Source organism: Poecilia reticulata, chromosome 14 (genome assembly GCF_904066995.2).
Source record: "Poecilia reticulata chromosome 14, P_reticulata-male-v2, whole genome shotgun sequence".
NCBI lineage: Eukaryota > Metazoa > Chordata > Actinopteri > Cyprinodontiformes > Poeciliidae > Poecilia > Poecilia reticulata.
This window is the reverse complement of record NC_088843.1, coordinates 16,548,039-16,570,042: the sequence shown is the minus strand read 5'-3', so window position 1 is coordinate 16,570,042 and position 22,004 is coordinate 16,548,039. Positions and strand designations below refer to the sequence as shown.

Sequence of the window (22,004 nt, the reverse complement as noted above, 5' to 3'; positions counted from 1 at the left end):
AATGAATACGATGAATTTGATGCGTATCTTTTTAAACCTTCCTGGACTCTGAAGAACAAATCACAGGAAAACGCGCAGCAAGCTTCCCCGGCTGGGGCAGCTTACGGTGGCGCTACAGGCCATAAAAAACATACTGATTTTTCAGATCACTCCGACAGAGACACCGTGGATGAAGATAATGATTTACCCGGTTCTCCGAAGGTTCACAGGCTTAGAAGGGTCGGAGCAATAAGGAGGAAAACGAGGCGTACAAAACCTCAACCTGAGCTCTGAGGTTGAGGTTTTGATCCCAAAGAACAAACTTCCCCGGCTGGGGAAGTTTGTTCTTTGGGAACAAACTTCCCAAGAAGAGACACGCATCAAATTCATCGTACAGACAAACTTCCCCGGCTGGGGAAGTTTGTCTGTACGATGAATCCAAACTTCCCCGGCTGGGGAAGTTTGGATTGAAAAGGAGACCATTGAGTTTAAAACCTCAATCTTCTGTGCTGATGATAGTGATTTTAGAAGACTGGACGCATCAAGAGAAATCGTTCCCTAGGATGATCCCAAAGAACAAACTACCCCGGCTGGGGAAGTTTGTTCTTTGGGAACAAACTTCCCAAGAAGAGACACGCATCAAATTCATCGTACAGACAAATTTCCCCAGCCGGGGAAGTTTGTCTGTACGATGAATTGAAAAAGGTACCATTGAGTTTAAAACCTCAACCTTTGTGCTGATGATAGGGATATTAGAAGACTGGACGCATCAAGAGAAATCGTCCTAGGGAACAATTTCTAAAGAACAAACTTCCCCGGCTGGGAATCCAAACTTCCCGGCTGGGAAAGTTTGGATTGAAAAAGGTACCTTTGAGTTTAAAAGCTCAACCACTGTGCTGATGATAGTGATATTAGAAGACTGGACGCATCAAGAGAAATCGTTCCCTAGGACGATCCCAAAGAACAAACTTCCCCGGCTGGGGAAGTTTGCGGTGACAAGGAGACCGTTGAGTCTAAAAGCTCAATCTCTACTCTGACGAAAGCGGCATTAGAAGACCAGACCCAGCAAGAGAGATCTGTCCTAGGGAACGATTTGGCCAATCTTCCAAAAGAGCTAACTTTCCCACCTGGGGATGTTTGCTCTGGAGAGAAGAGACCTGACTATCAAACCTTAACTTGAGTGCTGCAGAAAAGGGCAAAAGAAGAGAATATCTACAATATTCAGTCTCCCAACTAATCAGAATTCGCCGCCTGTAGAGCTTGCGATCAAAGGAGTTGATATCAGCACAAACCTCACCTGTCGCGCTCCCCCTGATTTTTAGTATGGCAGAGATCTTAGTCAACATGTTTTTTTCCCATGGGTTTCGGCATTGGATATTTTGATTACCTCAGGAATGAGGAACAGTTTTGACAAACTATTTCTGGTAGCAATTTAGAAAAAAGTAGCTCTCAGGACGAGTGGCTTTCACTCGGTATGATCTTTTCAATGCGTTTCATTTTGATGCTTCAACGGCAGGGGAAGTTTTCTGTGAAAAGACGACAGCTGAGTCTGAATACTCAACTTCTTCTTTGATGAAAACGGCATTAGAAGACAGGCCCCCTGAAGAGAGCACTGTCCAGGTAATGATTTTTCCAATCTTCCCTAGGAACAAACATGGATACAGAGATATTGATATGGATTAATATGTTAATGAACAGTGAAAAACTTGCGTAAAGAGTAAGGGAGTTGTAATTACAACTGTCCATCCATTTCATCCATCCATTTTCTTCTTCTTGGATCGGGTCGCGGAGGTAGCAGCTTAAGAAGGGAGGTCCAGACTTCCCTCTCCCCACCCAGCCACTTGTTCCATGTCCTCTGGGGGAATCCCAAGGCGTTATTATTTGTGTAAAATATACATATTACACAAATAATATATTTATATATTATATATAAATAATTATATATTTATATATAATAAACACACTGACTGTGTTTTTTCATCATAAACAGTGTTTTCATAATTTAAAAAGCACTGATTGTTTTTTAATCATAATAGCAATAGCACTATTATGATTAAAAAACAGTAGCAATATTATATAAAGTTATATAATAACTTTGTTATAATTTAATAACATAACAATATTAAATTATAACATAGTTATAATTTATATAATAAATTATTATTTATATAATAAATTTATTATTATAAATTTATTAAATTATAATAACAAGGTTATAATTTAATAACTATGTTATTAAGTTACATAATGTAAATTAAATATTACCCTACCCTAACCCCATTTAATATTGTTATCATTACTATTGTTTTTTAATAACAATAGTACTAATAATATCCCCACAAAAAATCTGAATATCCAGCCCATTACAGTCTTATGTTTTTATGGCTTGACTTTTATTTTTGTGATTATTAATAAGTGATCAATGTAGTATATTAGCTACTGCAGCTGTTAGCTAATTAAACACCTGCTGTACTGATGATCTGTCAGAGCTGGTGTTTAAGTCTTAAGCCTTTTATTTTCTAACTGGACTCAAACAGAATTCCACATCTACATCTTAAGGTTGTCAAAGTCAAGCTATCATAACTGAACTACTTCCCTCTCCCTCCATATTTTTTTCTTAATTACCTTTTTCCTGACCTGTTAAAGTTTGTCTTAAAACCCATTTATTTTACTTGGCTTTCAACACCAACGGGATCTAGTTTTAAATTGTAAGTTTTCGATTTTAAACTGTAAGAGTTTTTTTTATTGTTGTGTTTTACTATACAGCACTTTGTATCAGCTGTGGTTGTTTTAAAGTGCTTTATAAATAAAGTTGGATTGGATTGTTAATCTAGTGATGGTGTAGCATAGCACTTTATATATATATATATATATATATTCAACAATTTAATTTCACACAATCATCGCCGTAAAAGCCTTTATTTTTAAAATACTTAATGAAACATTGTTGTAAATGACGTATAGTCCCAGAACGAGGTAATTAGTCCAAGTTTATCGTTTATTGAACGTTCAGAAACTACAGCGGCTGTGATGCACCAAGACAAAGGTAAACAACCTGAACAGGTGATCAACTCTAAACCACTCGCACATTTTCACTCTCCGTCTCTCTGTGTCATTGAAGCACACCCGTTGCCATGGCAACCTCCTGCGCTCCACAAGCCGACCAGAGATTACATTAAAAACATAACATTCAGTCCGTTACGATATCAGGTTTGCAGACTTGATATTTATATTGTGATCATTAATAAGCCTCCCTGAACACAGCGGTGGCTGATTAGTTAATTTTAAACTCCTGCTGTGCTCGTTGTTTTGATAATGGAACCGAAACGCACGGAATTGCGCAACACCTTGTTGAAACAATAATTACTGAGATTATTATTTTTGTTGGGTCATTAATTTGAACACGTTTTATTGATTTTTTGTTGTTCTTTAATAAAGTTATGAACGTTTTAAGCCAGTCAGAAGAGGACGTGCTGGTCTCAACCTCCTGGCGATCAGTTTGTCACCTAAAGATCGACTCAAAACTTTCCGCGATCGACGTGTTGCACCGCTGCTCTAGCAAAGCACGAAGAGTTCAGAAACAATATGACATAGGAAAAAAAATATTTTTTTAACTGATTAAGTCGTGTTTTAGATTGTTCTTGAAAAACTAATCAGTCACGGCTGATTAGTGGGCGCTCTCACGGCTGCACAGTGAATCCATTGATTTTTTTACAGCAGACAGCAGCTGTCCTCTTTTGAGGGTACTGCGTACCCCCTTACTTTCACCCCTGGTTATTGATCACATTACTTACGTGAAAAATGTTTCCAACGCAGTTTTGTGAAATACACCAACGTTTGTAATTCCAATTTGCGCAATTACATAGCTGACGGAAATGCAGCACGTGAGACATTAAATCCGATTTGTGCTGATACCTTTCTCACTACAAACCGACTACAATATGACAGACTTCTACAACAGGTAAGGGAGCTGTCGCTAAAAACGTCAGAACTTGAAGGAAAAATCCAAACTATCCCTTTAACATCTTTGTTTCTGTCCTGCTGTGCCTGATGTCTGGTTCATGTCTGAATGTACTCGCTCCAATAAATCAAAGCATGGCACATCCCTATGGAACCCAGTCACAATGTAAATATGTACCAATGCAAACAAGCTATTTTATTTTTTTTTTTTTTTGCATGCTTTTTGTACTCAACAGTAAAACATAAAAAATATTCTCTAAACACCCGAATGTTTGCCTGTTGCCGTTTGAGTGAAGAGGGGAAAAAAAAGAGCACGACGATTGGAGAACTTGTTTAATTTAGTACAACTCTTCGTCACATGTGTACACATGGGATGGATCGCTGTGGCGGCAAATGCAAACACAAGTTTGGTCTGTTTTTATTTGGAGTGACTGGGACTCTGAGGGAGGTGATGAACGATTTGTCCACACACAGAACACCGACGTGCCACATCGTCTTCTCTCAACCGTTCGTTTGCAGACGTGGTTCAAGTTGTGGAGGTTACACCCTTCTTGGGAACAACAAACACCCAAGAAAACAAAAAAAAAGTACACATACAGCTTGGAAATGGATGGCTCGACATTAAATGATCACAGTCAGTCATGTTGGCTTTTTGAGTGGGAGGAGGTCCCTGGTTGAAGATGCTGCTGAGGATCAGAGAGAAATTATGTCCTTTCTTTTCTCAGGGGTCCATCCAGAGTTAGTGTGCGCGAGTTGTCCTCCGTTTCCCATGACGTCGTTTCTGTGCAGTTCACTTTATGAAGCAGCTTGTGCGCTGCCCTCTTTGCTCCCAGATCACTTCTGCAAGAGAATGGAAGGGGAAAGACCTCAGCAATCAACAAAGCTTTATTTGTCCCTACAGTCTACAATCCTTACTTCAGATACCTCATTCTCTGTGGATCCTGCCTCTGGATCAGGATCCTGCTGGACAAAAACCAAACCATAGAACAAGGAACCATTTAGATCTCTACTGTGAGCCTCGTCATTGCTACCTTTATAGAATACATCTGGAAATCAACAGAATCAGCTCTGACGTCCTGGTTTCACCTTGCACTCACGTTGGGCTTGTCTTTGTCTTGGGCTCGTCTTGAATTTGCTTCAAGGGTGTAATAGGTGTTAGAGTCTAAATCGATAGACTCATTGTCCTGCTGTAAATACAAAATGATCTGCCTGTTTTAGTGGTGCATCTTCAGGCTGGAGGACAGTTTTTATACTGTTGGTGAGGCTTTTGGATGGGTGGGAGAGTTCTTCAGATGGGATCAAGCTTAGGGACAGTGGACGGTTGTGAGGGGGAAGACTTAGAGGTAGGGGAGGTTTTCATGCAAGTACCGTGTCTAACTGATTGTGCTTTATATAACGCATGCGGCTCTCTAGCACTAGTGGTCTCCAATGTTAAGAACAAGCAATAATCTGTTGCCCTTAGACTGATGGATGGATACGTGACATTATGACCATAATAGAGAATTTGCTCCCCTTTTGGTGGTAAAAAGAAAACAAAACAATCCCTGACATGGATTACACAAAACCCCTTAAGGTGCACTGTGATATCTAGCAAGCAGTGGATTCAACTACCAATAATCTCGCATACCGTTGATTGGGTTGACATTTGTGGAACTGACTACTCGGCCAAGTCAACATCTCCAACCATTTTTGCTTCGCAGCAAAGAAGAAATGCACCGCTCCCAGTCAAAAACAACCAATCAAGAGAAGAAGAAAAGTTGTGAGCAGTTCCTATGCAATGATTGACTGCGCTAAGCCCCTCCTCCTGGCTCTGATTGGTTGTTTCAAGTTGGCACTGGGAAAAGGCAGAGGAGCTCAAATTTTTTTTCACAGATCATCATTCTAATGCCATACTGTTGTGACGGTATTAACCAATATGTACCGAATCTTTTTTATAAAAGTTGCATACTGTAGTTTTAATCGATGTCTAATTGATTCCATCCACTTATAGGAGCCATAAAAAGAGCTCATCAGGGTTAATCTCAGTGGTCATAATGTTATGCTTGATCGGTGTATGTGACACTCAAACAGCCAAAAGGTGAAAGGTGTTTGGTGATGTTTGGAATGAATAATTCTGTTTCCCTCCATCTCTTTTAGCTGTTTCCATGCTTGCACAAACACACACACATACACACACACGCACATACAGAGCTAAGGCTAAGGGAAATGACAAAGTAGGGTCCGCCCTCTTTAGAGTGTAACTTAGATGGAGGCCTACAAAAGGAATTAGAAACTGTAGTTTAGTGCCATTTTGCTGTGTTCTCCCAAAAGGAAAGCATGACAACGGGCCAGCTCTGCAGTTTAGTCTTAATAAAAGGAATTCATGAATTCAACTCACTGACTCTTCTTGAACCTCAAACATTACGAACCTAGCTGACGAGAGGATAGTCTCCGACAGCGAAAGGAGTTAGCAGTTAGAACGTCCCAACAAGGGCTGGCGTTAGTAACAGACTCTCTGCCGCCATCTTGTGTTTGAAATAAAGAAACAGAACTTACCTGTGTTTGCGTGTCTGTGTATTTGAACTTCATGTTCTTATAAAACTCCCTTTTAGGTAGCAAATAAAGCAGCACCAAGTCACAAACGACGGTTGCCTGCAGATGAAGAGAAAAAAAAGCAATATTTTTAGATTGTGAGTGATGGATGCTTTATTAATGTGGAATATAATCCAAGCAGCAACATACCACTCCGAAAATCCCCACGCCTGAGCCTATTGCTGTGAGTGTTGGGATTATGTCAAATTTTCTTGCCTTTAAAGGACACAGCTCCAGTCATACAAAGCTCACTTTTTAAAATTATTTATTGATGCTAAATTCATACCAATGAAAAATATTTATTTTACTCACCAGTGACTTCACAATGACATCAAACCTGATGCCAAAAACTTTAAGGAGGGTTCTCTTGGGAATTTTATCCTCCATATAATGCTTTGCATACCTGTAAACGATCACAAGGACTGTCAGAATAAGACCTCACTGCTCCTACTTCATCTCATAGGCGTCGACAGAAAAATATAAGGAGGCATAAGTGGTACCCTTGAAAACCAATAAGTGCCTTAATAGAGCGTGAGAGAAGCCACAGAACAAATTGAAGCATTCTAAATGAATAAGGAATAAAAATCAACATGTTAAAACTGCCTGAGACGAGCAAACATCGTAAAGTTCAAACTAAACACACCTGAGGTATAACATAAGGAGCAAACAATGGCTTTAGTCCAGTCAATAAAATGAGCAGTTGGTTATGGAAAAACAAGGTTCATCTAATTAAATAGTTGGGGGGGAAAAAAAACTCCTCCTTCTTCTGAGAATAAAATAAAAATCCTACAACCTACCAGACAACAGACAGCAGGTAAATATTAGCAGTTTTATATCAACACATATTAAAAATTACAACGTGATTGCAGAGTTGACTTCTTTAAACTGGCTTGAGTTTCTAACATTAGCTTGGTTAGCGTTACTGTCTTGTTCCCCAGAGAGTCCTGGCCCTAACTCTGGGATTAAAAAAAGTTGCCACCATTTCTAAATCCAGGATGTTCCATAAGTAACAGACAGAGGAATCAGAAAACAAGTTTTGTGTCTGTTTAACCTTCCTGTTATCTGCTGAAAGTAGCTTTAGATATTGTTTCATAATCGATCCACGCTCTAAACTTCTTCACAGTGTTTGACCTGCCACTTGTGTTCCTTAGTCTTCATGACGCCGTTTGTTGACTAATGTAACAAACTATTTATTTTTGGCGTGTCAGAATAAATGAGGCGAAATACAAAACGCCTACTAAATAAAATCACCTCAAAATGACTAAGTAATTCACTGCAGTTTGAGGATCTAACTTAAAAAATGTGCAAAAAGTTTAAGACCTGTGAAAGGTGCTGCGTAAGCAAATGCACAGACTTTATTATTGTTTTTAAATATCAAAAATGCACATCTCTAACCTGAAGTTATACCCAACCGACGCGCTGGTGCCATCAGTCTCACTTGGGTTTCCATAGAGACCGTGAAAGTTGTACTCGGGCTTACAGTGTTTCACATCGACGTCGAAGTTGCATGTCCAGTCAACAACGATGCCAATAGCCCCTCCCTGTCAAGCAGAGAAAAAACGCAAACATCCATAATCAGACAACACATCTGCAGCCATGATTTCACCAAACATAAACCTACTTCATCACAACTAAATATCGATTAAAGCACAGAGACTTCGCTGGAAACTTACCTCTTGGGCTAATTTTTCAAAGCTGAAGCCGGACAGCTTCACTATATCTCCCAGTTTGAATATTGGACAGAGCGGTTCTTTCTTTGGATCGAAAAGGCATTTGCCGATGTAGTTACTATCGATTCCCTCCACCAAGTTACTCCTGTGAACAATTCAAGCATCAGCAAAAACAGCTTCTCATAAAAGCCACTTCAGCTTTCGTGCATTCATGAACTGAAAACGTTTTATAATTACAGTAATTTTACAGAATTAAGCCACTAATGAACTATTCCCACATGTTTAGCAGAGCTCAATTAGGATTTTTCAATAGCTATACATAATAAGCCTGTTGATTATTAATATTGAATTATGAGCAAGTTTTGTCGTCTAGTTTCCATCACCTGGTGACGCCAAATAAAGGGAAAGTTACAGAGTTTCTGATGAAAAGCGTGTAGTTTTCTGCCGATATCAGAAGAGGAGGCCTGGAAAAGAAAAAGAAAATGAAATCAGATAGTGTTTCTGCTGTTTTTATGTGTAGTAAGATGTCACATTAATAAACAGAAATTGAGAAATTCAATCGTTAGCACTCATAAGACAATCAGGGTCCAAGCAGAATTTGTGCCTGTTTCACAAACTGAATCAGGGATCATAACTCATACTTGGCTTCAAACATTAGCTGAGTAGACTATGTTCATAATTAAATTGAATATTTTCTTTATACTGACGTTGCTTTTACAGTTTGCAGTGTTGTAAACTGTCACACGATGATGTCGGCAGCAGCCGCATGGTTTCGGCCTGCTGTGTAATATCACATTGGATTTTGTTTCACCTGCAAAAATGCTTTATAATTACACTGATCTAATTATAAAACCAAGTGATGAAGCATTTAAACCAAGTGAATCTTGTGATGGCTACACGCGTCGAGATGGCTTTTATGTTAGGACCAACACCATGAAGCAAATAGTCACAAAGTAGAAGGAAAAAACGATTTCTAGAATTTGTTTTACAAAAAATAAAGTGTGTATTTGTATTTTATTTTGAAATTAGGTCTGGATAGAGGGTGGGCTTAAGACAAATGTACACCACGACTTACTCGCAAGAATCATTTTTCCTCGATTTCTGGAGCTCGATCTTTTCACAGGTTGCCTGTCTCACATTGGACTGTCAAGACAGTTTTAACAAATATAGAAAGTACACATTTTTGCAAAAGTTACATACGGCACCTTTAATCTCAGATACCTTTATGCAAGTGCTCTGTGTGCGCTGATAAAGATTTCCTCATCTCAAGAAGGAATTATCTGGAATTAAAAGACCTACTTCTTACATAATCTGGCTTTATTTTCATACATTTAACATACACTCCATACATTTTTGCCTATAGCAAGGTAGGAAACAATGTGACAACAGCTTAAGTCTCAAAAAATGACATCTAGTTGCTAACCTTCCATTAGTTTTCACATAAAATATCCAAGAAAAATATCTCATCATATTTTAAAACCATAAATGGTGGATTATTTATTGTTGCTTATGGTACTTCTGGAGTAACACAGTAAGTCATTTGCTGGGTCAGACTTGTGAATTGAACAAAGAGTCGAAACATTTATGTTTGTTGTAGCTTTCTGCTTGGACCCTGGCATGCTGAAGAATTTCGAGATCCCACGTACTTCGGAATAGTGCGGTCATCCTCAACTGGGCACCATGCCAGCACCTCACAGGTCTGTGTTTTGTTGACACAGACTCCAGTCATTTCTCCTTAAAATGGGAACATGTAAAATCTCATCATCAAGACAGAATTTCAAATTGTAACAAGAAAGTGCATCACACGCTCCGAGAGGCAGCATCTGACAGAAACGGATGTCGCTTTTAAGCGTTTAAAGCGTTTTAAAAACGTCCTCTGCCTCCGCTCTTCTCCTTATCTCCAATTGACATCAGCAGCGGCAAGGCGGGACATAAAAGTGAAGCAGAGCAAATGCTGAAATAGATGTTTTTTCTTTATCTTGCCCCTGATTCTGATATATACATATAATTTCTGTGCACGCGACTGGCTTCGCAGCAATCTCGTCCTGTCATCGGGAGAAACGTGCAGACATTTCACCGGCAGGCAAGCAGGCAGCAGTCGCTGACCTTTCGCTGAAACCCACCGACCTGTTTGGCCACGGCGGCCCGTTCCCGCAAGCTTACATTTCCACCAGCCTGCCGCCGCTACAGGAACTCTGCCACCTCAAGGTGAATTTGACGGGTATGAAGAGGACAGATCTGAAGCTTTGCTCTTATTGAAGCCAATGTGGGACGAGGGGAAGTGGAAAGACTCTGAAATAAAAAGCCGGAGACTGACAAAGGAGAATACATTTACGTAACCGTTGTTTGGACCCATCAACGGCGCTCTCATGTTCTGTCCCGTTGCTGTCATGCGACGAGACAGGTCAGACCGCACAGCCTTAATCTGGTGTCTGTTTGCTTTAGGTCGGGGTTTTAGGTCACAATACAAGCAAATACACCAAATGTTTGGCTGCTAAGGCTGGGAGTGTTGGTTTCAACCCCAAGGCCAGTGGCAGACGATGTAGTAAACTCTGGTACTGAAATAAAAGGATTCAATCAAATATGAGTAAAAGTTGCCTGGTCCAAAGTTGACTCAAGTTAAATTACGTACTTTTGAAAATACTTAAGCATTCAAAAGTATAATTTATATTTTCCAAAATCAGCACAATGCTGTAATGTTTTCTGAATGCTTAAAGTTTTTACCACATGTAAAAACATGTGCATAAAAATGCAATTAGAAATGTATTTTCTTTTTTATTGTTATTATTGTTGTTATGTAAAATGTTCTCCATGTTTTTTTTTGTGTTTTTGTTTTTTCATTTTTCATTAAAACTACAAAATCTAATCGATGCCTTTGCCTGCTGCATTTGGCTCCTCCACCACAACCTACAACATGACAAGGAAACGGCAACAATGGTAACATTAAGTAATGCCATACGTCATTCAGAAACTTACGAACATCAAACATGGAGCTAAGACATGGCTTTGAAATGTAGTGGAGTGAGAGTCAAAAGTATCCCAACGAAAAAATATCCAAGTAAAGTAAAGATACTCAAGTAAATATAGCCAGTTACTGTCCATCGTTGCCCATGAACAAAAGCAATCTACGATTTCCATATAAGTGTTTGTCTCAGTAGTGAGCTGCAACTCTGCTCCTGGCAGTTCCTGGAAACCCCTTCGCAAATACTCAGCGGACATCAGACTTTGCCGTCCTCAGAGGACCACTAAGTGATGTGCTTTCAAATGCAAAATCAAAACGCGATACCGTGAGGCCATCGAGGCTTGGTTGGAGCTCCACATAGACGGTAACTCAGACTTTACCGTGTCCCGTACGTTTGAAACTCCCTCCTACGCAGTCGGCGTCTGATGTGCAGTTGTGCTTGCCTGTAAGCTGTAAGGGGACAAGGGAATGGGGTCAGTTTGCACATAACATGTTGGAATGTAAACAGACAGCCAATGAAGAAGAGAACAGAGAAACACCGTTGGGTTAAAATGATCTCCCCGTACTGTGCGGCCTGTTAGTGTTGCATCATACTGAAGCCATTAGGTTTACACGGGTATTTCCTGCTACACAACAACAACACAAATGACCGATTACAGAAACAGTCTTGGAATGAGACACGATTCATGCTTTCTTTTACTATTTATGGAAGTGTGTAAGACGGACCAAAGGCGATGGGTGGGACAGCAGCAAGAAAGAAGGGAGGCTTAGCAAGTACCTCTGGGCATTTTCCCATCTTCTGACCTTCGGTAATGATGTAGTTAGTCATCACTACGAAAGACGAGTCGCCCTGAAAGTTCAAAAAGAGTCACAAAACATAAAATATTTCATGTGAAGGTATATCTGCCATTATCCTGCAGAATAAAGAATGCAGTCAAGCTATCACCTGAAGTGTTCACAACCCTGGAATGCATATTGACGTGCATTGGGGATTGTTTGTGATAGACCGACACAAAATGGCACAACTCTTGAGTTGCAGAGATCCGCGGCTGGCATGAAAAAAGCCGAAATTAATCCTGTTACCAGTTTTCTACAAGCCACATAGGAGAAACGGCAAACACGTAAGGGAAGTACATGATCTGGTCATATGGGAGATATTTGCAAATATGGGCTAAAATCTCAGCTTGTAAATGTGCAAAGCTAGTAGAAACACACTAAAGCACTTTCAGCTGTAACTGCCTCAAAGTATGGTCTATGAAGTATTGACTCAAGGGCACATGCATGTCAAATCCACGCCACACTTTTCAGATTTTGAGAAAAGACTTTAAATCATGCGATATTTTCAGTCCACTTTTCAGCTAGGTCCAACACGAACATTGTAAACCTAAACGAACTTGACAGATCTTCATCTCACATCTTTTTGATAAATTTGACAGTTGGACATTTTTCTGAACACTTTCAAACAATATTCAAACCAACTTCAGGCTTCAATGGACACAAGGAGCTTACACCGTCTCCAGCTGATTTTACACTGGACAAATAATCTCCTACTCAACAGACTGTGCTCTTGAAATCAGCCAAATGTTTATGATTATGAAACTGATTGTGAAACTGGAACTTGTAAACATGAATGAATTCAGTTTCCTGTTTGGATCGTATGCAGCAGACCTTGGAAGAAAATCACAGCGGACGTTCTTCCTCTTACTGTGAGATCTGAACTGTGACATTCGTGATGAAGTGCTAAGAAACCACATGACAAAACTCCTAACCCCAGTTTTCAGCACCTGATGACATCACAAAAGGGCAACTTTGGTATGTTTGGTGGGTGCTGAGTCAGTGCGAAGAGATAAAGTAGAGTGTCAAATGGGAATACAATGAGGGAGTGACCAGCAGACACACTGAACCAATAAACTGTGTCCATTCAGATTAACCAATCAGTGGCATGGCAAACTTTTCATCCATCCATTTTCTGTACACCCTTGTCCCTAGTGGGGTCCAGAGGGGTGCTGGTGCCTATCTCCAGCAAACGTTTTGGGTGAGAGGCGGGTGGAAAAGTTTCAAAATGTATTTCTTTTATTATGTTGTACTGTTCTCTTTATTGCTACAATTTGTTTCATAATTTCTGCTACTTGATGCGGTTTCTTTTTTATTTACTGTTCTCTTTATTGCTACAATTTGTTTCATAATTTCTGCTACTTGATGCGGTTTCTTTTTTATTTGCTGGTTGTGACTGGGGTTTTTTTTTTTCTTCATCCAAACAAAAATGCAGTATTTGTAAGGAAGACTCTGTGATTGTGGTTCAGTTGCATACACTCAAGTTGCAAACGCAGACATCAGGCGCGGAGCAAGAGTGCGTGAGGGTAGAGCGCCTGTCAGAACTATTGTGCAGGAGTTTATTGTGCACCATAAATTGTTGCTTGTTCACATGGATATGTGCGCTCATGTCACGCTCAGGTTGGTGGCACAAGTAGTGCTTTTGAGTAAAACTGTGGGGACGGGAGGTTGTCGAAACACTCATGTAACCAAACATGGATCGAGTTGAAAACGGCAACAAAAAAAAATGCAGCTGGATTTATTTTGGACACACTAATAAAGTAATCTGCCAGAAAGATTTTTTTCAACACATCAAACATTTTACACTGAAGACCAAAGGGAGAAACCGCTTCCTCCCACCACAACACCCACATATCTTTGCATGGCTATCTTTGTGGGGACTTTCCACTGACTTCAATTCATTTCAGCATTCTAAACCTCACCCTTACCCTGACCCTAACCGAAACTCAATTCACATCTTAAATCGAGTTAGTCTTTGAGCAGTTTGAGAACCTGAGCACTCATTCTTAGTACAATTCAAATTTACCCTGTTTGTTTGTTTTCTTTGCTCATATTTTAATAGAAACACCTTAAATGCAGATTTATATACAAAAACGTTACGTGACTAGATCCACCATTTTGGAGACCTTTGCTGCATACGTGTGGTGAGTCTTAGTGAGACATTATGCTTATCTATCTATAGTAACTTTTGCAACTATCATTTTTATTGCTTAGATTTATTCTAAAGATGATTTCAAGGTCTCACCGTTTTTGCTTTGTGATCCCCAGTTGGTCCTGACTCCAAGAATTGATCAGAGAATTTGTCGATGTTAACAGTTTCTAATTCAAACTGTGCTATTCATGCTCATTACCGGTATAAAACCAGAGTTTAAAATTTGAAATCTGAAATCAATTTCGGCCTTCCTATTAAAAGTAGCGGCGAAACTTTGTTTTATATGGAGCCCTCTGTCACACACAGTGTGACATCGCCTCTAATCCTCACAAAAGGTCAAAGCTTTGTAAAGGATTAGAAATTAGCCACAAAATTCTAAACTTTGCAACTCCCGTTTATTGTAACCCAAAGAATGACCACTTAAGAGCTCTTTTTTCCCACACGTCACGCTGGAAATTGATTCCTACTTGATCAAAGCACATACAAGAGACAAAGATCTTTTCATCAAGTTAGTATGTTGTTTGTGTGATACTTTTAAAAAACGTCCACACCCAAAACTCAAACCAAGCAACCTTTATGAAGTCTTTATGTTTCTTTCCCACAGGTTATAATCCTGGGTTAGGTTTTAGGTCAACAAATGTAGTTAACTGCAGTGTAACTTTCGATGTGTTATGTACTTAGCTCATGCATGCAATAGACTGGGTGAGTACTAAATTTAAAGAGCCACTTTTTTGTCTGCGTATCATTTCGGTGTGCTCAAAGATTGACAACAGAAATGTAAGCTGTTGTTTTGACAGTTTGTATGACTTAAATGTTGTCGTGCCTTAACTGATGTGCAGTTTTCTTTTGAAAGCAAAGAGTTGTGACATTTATTGTCACAACTGACTTTTCATCTGTGTGACAGTTTGATTTATGAACTGTAGATGCTGACTTCATCCCCTTCTGAGTGATTGTCCAAACGATGCTCCCTGACTCGTTCCAGGCACATACTGGACCGGTTTAGATAACTGGATCAGGCAGCGGCAAGCTGACCCGGCCGGGCTTCGGCTGACCGCTTACTGACCTGAGAAGGGAAAACGTAGTCGGCCACGTCCCAGACGGTCTCACTCCCGCTCACATTAGTGTAGCCCACTCCCTTCATTTTGGTGAGCACGGAGCTCACCGCCGTGTCTGTGGACTGGTAGCCTTTCTCATAGATGAAGACCCACCTGTGAAAGACACATCAGTCCTGTCAGCACCTCAACCACTTTACAGCGCAACCCGTCCAAAAAAAAAAAAAACCCAACAGCAAGGTTATATACATGAGTGATCGAAGCATGACGCTCTGCACAGCCGGCAGTGTGTCTGACAGGGGACACGTGTGCAGCTCACTGTGGGTCAGGTCGTCCTCCCCACCAAAAAGGACAAATCTGACAGGCTGTTTCTCAAAATGCAGACATCTACTAGCTTCAGTTTATGACTTAAAAGAAGATTAAAAAGAAGAAGAAGAAAGCCTTCCAGGAAGCTGTTGAGAGAGTGCAAGTGGTTCATGCAGAAAGTGAACTTTATCTTTGCAGAGATCAGAAATGAGACCATGCACATAATTGCATGTGGACACAAGTGAAAACACAGATAGCATCTCAGATGTAAAGATGCAAGAGCGCATTTTGTCTTAGATCATTTTATCTGAAGATTTTCTGTATTTCTTCATATGATTTCCTCCTCTACAGCCAGGTTTTTACTCAGGGTTTGTGCTTCAAAACAATGACCTATTTTACTCCATACAACATACAACAGCTGCTGCCTTCATTGTTGCGTAAACCTGTTTAAAACCACCAGCTTTTCTACGGGAATTAAACTGCTGTTTTGACTAGGCCCCTTTCAACCAATTATTTAATTCCACAGAATCAGCAACATGCATAAAATTACAGTTGGTTCAGTTGGTTTTTCATTACTCTGCTGCACATAATTGAGGTCTAATTTAATCAAGCTAATTAGATTAAATGTCAAGTCACTTTGGGTAAGATTATCTGCTGAAAACATATGTCTAGATTGCACATTATGTTAAAAAAAATGTCATGTAATGCCTTACTCTGATTTTCTGTAAAGAAAAAAGCACAACAATGCTTTAAGAGGTCACAGTTTAGTCCTTGTAAGGTCCGGGGTTGTTTTGGAGTTTGATTTATAGATTCTAGTTTCATTGTTGTTCTGTGCTCCTTGGTCTCTTTCTTTCATTTGATCAGGCTTGTTTCTGTTTTACTTTGGTCAGGTGATTCTGGTGGGAGCCACATCGCACTGAATACCACCACTGCACACACAGAGCTTGCCCAAACGGCATTAGGCCAAGTTGGTTTAGATGCAATTTGCTATTGAACAATTACTGCCCCCTTGCAGTTCTTCAAGCTGGTATATGTCACCCTTCCTTACACAAGCTTAAACATTTCTTTAGAAAAGTTTTGGTTAAACCGACATTAAGTTGGAGAGTTACAACAGATGAATGTTATTACACAAGTTGTAGCATATAACACTACAAAAATGCATTATATTTAAAGCTGCGCTATGTGACTTTTACAAAAATTAGTGTTTCCCTATATTTTATTAAAACTCACCATCTTGTGATGGCTAATCTGTGAAAAAAAAAATCAATTAACAACCAATCAGAGCCGGGGGGAGGGTCTTAGCAGCTACCAATCAATGTTGCTCAAAGTGCTAATGGCGGAGAAACAACGTACCGTTCCAGGAAAACCGTTCTTCCGCCGTCATCTGCGGCTATGCTAACTAGCCTTAGCATTTGAGGTAAGCTAAGTAACCCAGAATTGTTTCTGACTCGTATTCCTGTAGTTAGAACTAAAACCATTGGGAAAAGGCAAAGGGGATCAATTTTTTAATATTGTACTGTCATAGTCATAATTTTAAAAAACCTGTAAAAAAATAAATAAATAATAAGTAAGTTACTCACTGCAGCTTAAAGAGCCACTTTGTAATGTTGATATTTGCTTATGCTTACCCCACAACACAAACTAATATCTTTCCTTTAACATTAAAGCATCTCGTGATCATATAAAAGTACGACTGCCGGTGGAGAAGTCTTGTTTTTAACTGTTTATTCTTTCGCCTCTTTAATATGCGAGGTTTGTGCTGATGAAATCTTCCGTTGTCACGGTTTCAGTATTAATGCCAGGATTTGAGACGCTTATGATGATTCCTGGCATGTTACGTTGCTTTGTGTTTGCATAATGTCACCGGGAGGGACAGGCAAACAGCTGGTGTGCACTGGAAAGATATCGTATCCACACAGAAATCCTCTGTCGAACATATGAAGCTATTTTACGCAGGGTGTGAGGAGCAATTACCCACTGGCATGACGCCAACAACGAGTGTTTTATCACGGTGTTGGTTTGTCCTCAGACAGTGGAGCATTACAGAAAAGCGTCATTTTGAGCACACCAAGAAAATAAGTGCAGCAGAAAAAGCTATTAACTAGGAAAATGGGGGGGAGGGGGTTATACAAGCTAAATGGAAATGATATAGAAGGAGGCTGTGGAAAAAGCTAATCTAAGTGAGATTTGCGTCTGACAGACAGAACATAAATGCAATAAAGAAAGCTTCCTGATGTGTGGGAGCTTTTCCTCTAGCCAATCTGCAGCACTGAGATTAATCTTCCAATAGTGAGTAAGACTGATAAGAAAGAGCAAGAAAATATTGAATGCAAGCTAAAAAAAAAAAAAAAGAAAAGATTGACTGACGTTGGGTTTTACTTTAGGACTTAAATAGATGGACAACTCTCTAAATTCAAGAGTTTCAGTCATAAAAATGCCGTAACTCTGTAAAATGTCTGATTCGTCTTTGTGTGTCCATTGAAAATGTGAATAAAAATTAAAGTGGGAATAAAAAGCGGCAAAAAGAGAAATATCCACAAAGAGAGATGTATCGATGTGCTGATGATTTTTTTTTCAGCAGCTTCTTGATATTTCTCAGTTAAAAGTTGCCCGTGTGCAGAAATTCTTCATTTGTCTCATCACTCAGCAATCTGACCACGACGCAACAACGTACAGTTTCTAACTTTCAGATCTCCACCGATTGCTTGTTGAGGCTGACCTGAGGTTAATATGAACATGAACATTCCCGACAAGACTGTGTTTGTCGGCCCCGGCGCCGCCCTGACCCGTCTGCGGGCCGGCCAGATTCTGAAGAGGAGAAGCAGGACAGCTTTCTAATTGCATCTTCTCTGTGGGACATCACCGTCCGGCTCTAACGTGGCCTGATGGGCTCCAACAGGCTGGTGACAGAACTGGGATGAGGCACGGCCAGCCCGCGACACTGAGAGACCAAATTGAAACCCATCCCCCTTTTTTTTCACTCACCTTTCTACTGACCTCACATGTGAACCAAAACTAGTTATGTGTTAATAATCACATACTCCTAAATGCCAAACCTCAATTATGTGCAGCAGAGTAATGAAAAACCAACTGAACCAACTGTAATTTTATGCATGTTGCTGATTCTGTGGAATTAAATAATTGGTTGAAAGGGGCCTAGTCAAAACAGCAGTTTAATTCCTGTAGAAAAGCTGGTGGTTTTAAACAGGTTTACACAACAATGAAGGCAGCATCTGTTTTATGTTGTATGGAGTAAAATAGGTCATTGTTTTGAAGCACAAACTCTGAGTAAAAACCTGGCTGTAGAGGAGGAAATCATATGAAGAAATACAGGAAATCTTCAGATAAAATGATCTAAGACGATGTCAAATTGAGATCTAAACCAGAAAGTTGACAAATAAAACCGAAAACCGCCATTGGAACTAGTCAAAAGTCATCTAAAGCGGCAAAGACTCTTCCAGGGCGAAAGAAGAATCTGTGTGAAACCGAGATACGCCACAGTTTTACTGATGGAGAAACGACATGTGAGGATAGAGGAAATTCGGACAGAGTTGGAAAAGCATGCCTCTTTCTTTTTTATAACATGTTATGTCTTTCTGAGAAATTGTTGATATAAGAAATAGATTATTTTATATTGACACAGTGACGCAGTGGTTTTGTCACTGCTGGTTAATCTCTGGCATAGCAAATATTATCATGGTTTGATTAAAAGATCCAACCACAGAGAGCAGAGATGAGTTTTAAGTTTTTAATAAAAAAAGAAAGAAACTTAAAATTTGATTGAGAAAACAAAGGGTTGGAGGTAAGAAGGAAAAAATGTATGGAAACCCAACGGAAGTGGAAATTCAGAGTTGAATTTGACGCAACAGATTTCGGAAAAGTCCAAATTTCGACATGGCGACTCCCACAGACATTGTTTCCAGTTCCTCTTGTGAGCATCATTTTCAGCTTTATTTTGTTGAAACTTAATTTCTTCATTTTAGAGATGCACAAGCTACGTGTGACATTGATTTCAGACACACTCTTACAAAGTATATATTGTAAAATAAACATGTTTCCATCGCAGGTCGAAATGCGAGGTCGACCAACTAGGTATGGCTGCTCCCACTTTCCCAGTGTGAAATGCAACTCAGGAGAGCATTCCAGTAGATTTTTCCAACTGGGAAGTGAAAATTTCCAAGTTATGAATAAAACTGGAATGTAGCGTAAATACCAGGGAGTTTGCTGACTGGATATAGAAACAGTGGTTGATTAGTAACTGGATGCGGCTGTGAGAGGAGGCCATACGACAACTGTCCGTTTTAACGTCATGTGACTTCGGCGGTGCCATATTTGAATACCAGATATTATCTCGCACCTCCAAATCTCCAGGACATTTTCAAATCACCACTTTGATTGGAGTTTTTATTAAAAATACTTTTTAATTATGTTAAACAGAGTTGAGGTGTGCATTGAAGACGTAATTGTGTGGACGAGGCCTGAGGAGAGAGAGAGAGAGAGACGAGGACAGAGGAATGGACAAGAGCAGGGAGTAAACAAAAATCCGCTGCCAGGATTAAGAAGGTACATAAACTAGATGATGCACTATTAAGATGTAAATTCCGCAGCAGGCCGAAAGTGTTATATCACTTTCTTTCAGAGTTTCATATTTGGGGGACTGTCAACATCACCCTGAGCAGATAACACGTCAGCAGCGTTTGGCAGCGAATTGTGCAGCGCTTGATCTTTATCTGTTGTAGCATATGCCTCGGTGTGTTTCATCACACTCGGTCCTGCAGGTTCTGCTGCTCAGATGCACAAACTACAAATAAAGACATATATTGTGCATTTGCTGTGAACGAGACAGGTGCAATTTTGAGCAACTAAGACCACAAACCACTGATCGTAGCTGGAAACAATAAGCCCATTAGCTCTCCTTTAATAGACTCTGGCGTGTCAAAGCATGTTTGTGGAGGGTGGTTCAGGAAACATTAGCGAAGAAACGCGCACTTTTTTAACGCCTGGACTTGTAGGAGCGGACAGGAAATATCTGTCCTGGTACGTCAGGATCGTCTGCCAGTCAAGGCTCTTCGATTGTTAAAGACCAATGTTTGCTCTGTCAACAGGACGTGGTAAGCCAAAGTATATCGGTTTCCCACACCAACACTAGGTGCACTGCAAACAAAACTTATCTGTTTCACTCAATCTAGCAAGTCTGACCTACTTTCAAACCCCAAAGAAGAAGAAGAAGTAGAAAAAACATCCTCAGAGGTCATGACATCTTCACTGCTCTGACGGGCAAAGAGGAGAGGAGATGACCTTAAGGGGTCTTACCCGATGATGTAAACCAGGACCCCCAGCTGGATGAGCCGGCACACCACTCCCACCCTCCTGTTCCTCACCAGCACCTGGCGAGGGGTCTCGTACTCGAAGAAGAAGTCAGACAGGGCGCTGGTGATTTGGTTCTTCATCTTTTCTCGCCAGCTGACCCGCAGACAGGAGGGTCTTCTCCTGTCACCTCAATTGCATATATATGCACACAAGAGAAAGCAGAAGAAGAAAAAAAATCCCTCTTTCTCTCACTCTGAGTCTGTGCCTTGGCTCCTGGCTTGCAGAGACACTCCTCTGCTAACGTCTGACACGCTTCATGAGATGAAGTAAAGAGAGTTCCTCCCTCCAGCTCGGCTCTGCCTCCCTCCCTCTCTATGCTCACGAGGGTCACCGTCTCCTCTGACAGTGGGGTCTATTCATCTTTTTTTCCTGTTTTGTTTTTTTTTGGCATCTCTTTTTTTTGTTTTGTTTTTTTGTGCATCCTCTTAACACAACAAGTGTATCAGAAGACATTTGCCTGACTTCTTCGAGTTAAGAACAGACTTTAGCTGTTGCCCTAAGAACCGGACCTCCTCCTCACTTAGAGCAATCAAACCTTATCGTTTCCACCGAGGCGCTCTTCCTGCATGCTAGCCGGAGATAGACACAAACACTGCACATGCATTTAAGCTTGTTTTCCGTTTTTCCTCTTGTCACCATTTGCCAGAAGCTAAGCCTTCTTAAATTTTTATCTTCACTCTATGCGACTGCGTGTGTGTGTGTGTGTGTGTGTGTGTGTGTGTGTGTGTGTGTGTGTGTGTGTGCGTGCGTGCGTGCGTGTGTGTGTGTGTGTGTGTGTGTGTGTGTGTGTTTAGGGGGATGTTTCTCACTCAGCTTTACATTCCCTTTTTTCTTCAGGAGGTGCTTTGCATTCCTAATCTTCCCTCACACAGGATGTGTGAAGTGGCAACTTGGAATTATGCAACAACTGAATGAGTGAAAATAAGACGGGATATTAAAGGAAATATTTCCCCACAATGATAGAGACTTATGACTTGTCCACAGAGTTTTGATATTTGGGCTCAACAACCAGCTCCAAATCAGAGTAAAGCTGTTGATTTTTCTAAAACGAGGAAAAAATATGTTGAAAATTTCCCCCGAAATGCCTGTTTGGAAGGATTTGGCAGGACTGCAGCGAATTTACAAGGATTGCAAGAAGGGTTTAATGT

At 40.3% G+C, this 22,004-nt stretch overlaps 1 protein-coding gene and 1 long non-coding RNA gene across 18 annotated transcripts; one reads left to right on the top strand and one right to left on the bottom strand.

Moving 5' to 3' along the window:
• Nucleotides 1-4,257: 4,257 nt before the first annotated feature.
• Nucleotides 4,258-21,162, bottom strand: p2rx1 (purinergic receptor P2X, ligand-gated ion channel, 1). Of its 17 annotated transcripts, none has more exons than XM_008428143.3 (14): nt 20,800-21,162; nt 15,192-15,336; nt 11,921-11,992; nt 11,535-11,592; nt 9,827-9,914; nt 8,564-8,644; nt 8,184-8,325; nt 7,906-8,051; nt 6,823-6,913; nt 6,661-6,726; nt 6,475-6,570; nt 5,026-5,126; nt 4,855-4,902; nt 4,258-4,779 (listed from the first exon to the last, which is right to left on the bottom strand). In XM_008428143.3, exons 1-14 carry the CDS (start codon nt 20,934-20,936, stop codon nt 4,644-4,646), a joined length of 1,407 nt encoding a protein of 468 aa, XP_008426365.1. In that variant the 5' UTR covers nt 20,937-21,162; the 3' UTR covers nt 4,258-4,643. The 17 variants fall into 17 exon arrangements, 15 of the variants coding, with proteins under 15 accessions (XP_008426365.1, XP_008426362.1, XP_008426363.1 ...); XM_008428140.3 differs by having other exon boundaries at nt 11,523-11,592; nt 20,800-21,161; XM_008428141.3 differs by having other exon boundaries at nt 4,855-4,899; nt 11,523-11,592; nt 20,800-21,161.
• Nucleotides 16,744-20,680, top strand: LOC103476075 (uncharacterized). The gene is made up of 3 exons (XR_535403.2): nt 16,744-16,903; nt 19,924-20,049; nt 20,126-20,680. It is a non-coding gene; the product is annotated as an uncharacterized LOC103476075 (long non-coding RNA).
• Nucleotides 21,163-22,004: the final 842 nt, after the last annotated feature.

What these genes read in the sequence shown, in the direction of transcription:
- p2rx1 (XM_008428140.3), bottom strand. Translation starts at nt 20,936, where the DNA reads ATGAAGAACCAAATCACCAGCGCCCTGTCTGACTTCTTCTTCGAGTAC. An exon ending in TTGAAAAATTAGCCCAAGAG is followed by an intron (nt 8,052 to 8,183) that starts GTAAGTTTCCAG and finishes TCTGCTTGACAG; the next exon opens with GGAGGGGCTATTGGCATCGT. An exon ending in GCGTGGGGATTTTCGGAGTG is followed by an intron (nt 6,571 to 6,660) that starts GTATGTTGCTGC and finishes CTTCATCTGCAG; the next exon opens with GCAACCGTCGTTTGTGACTT.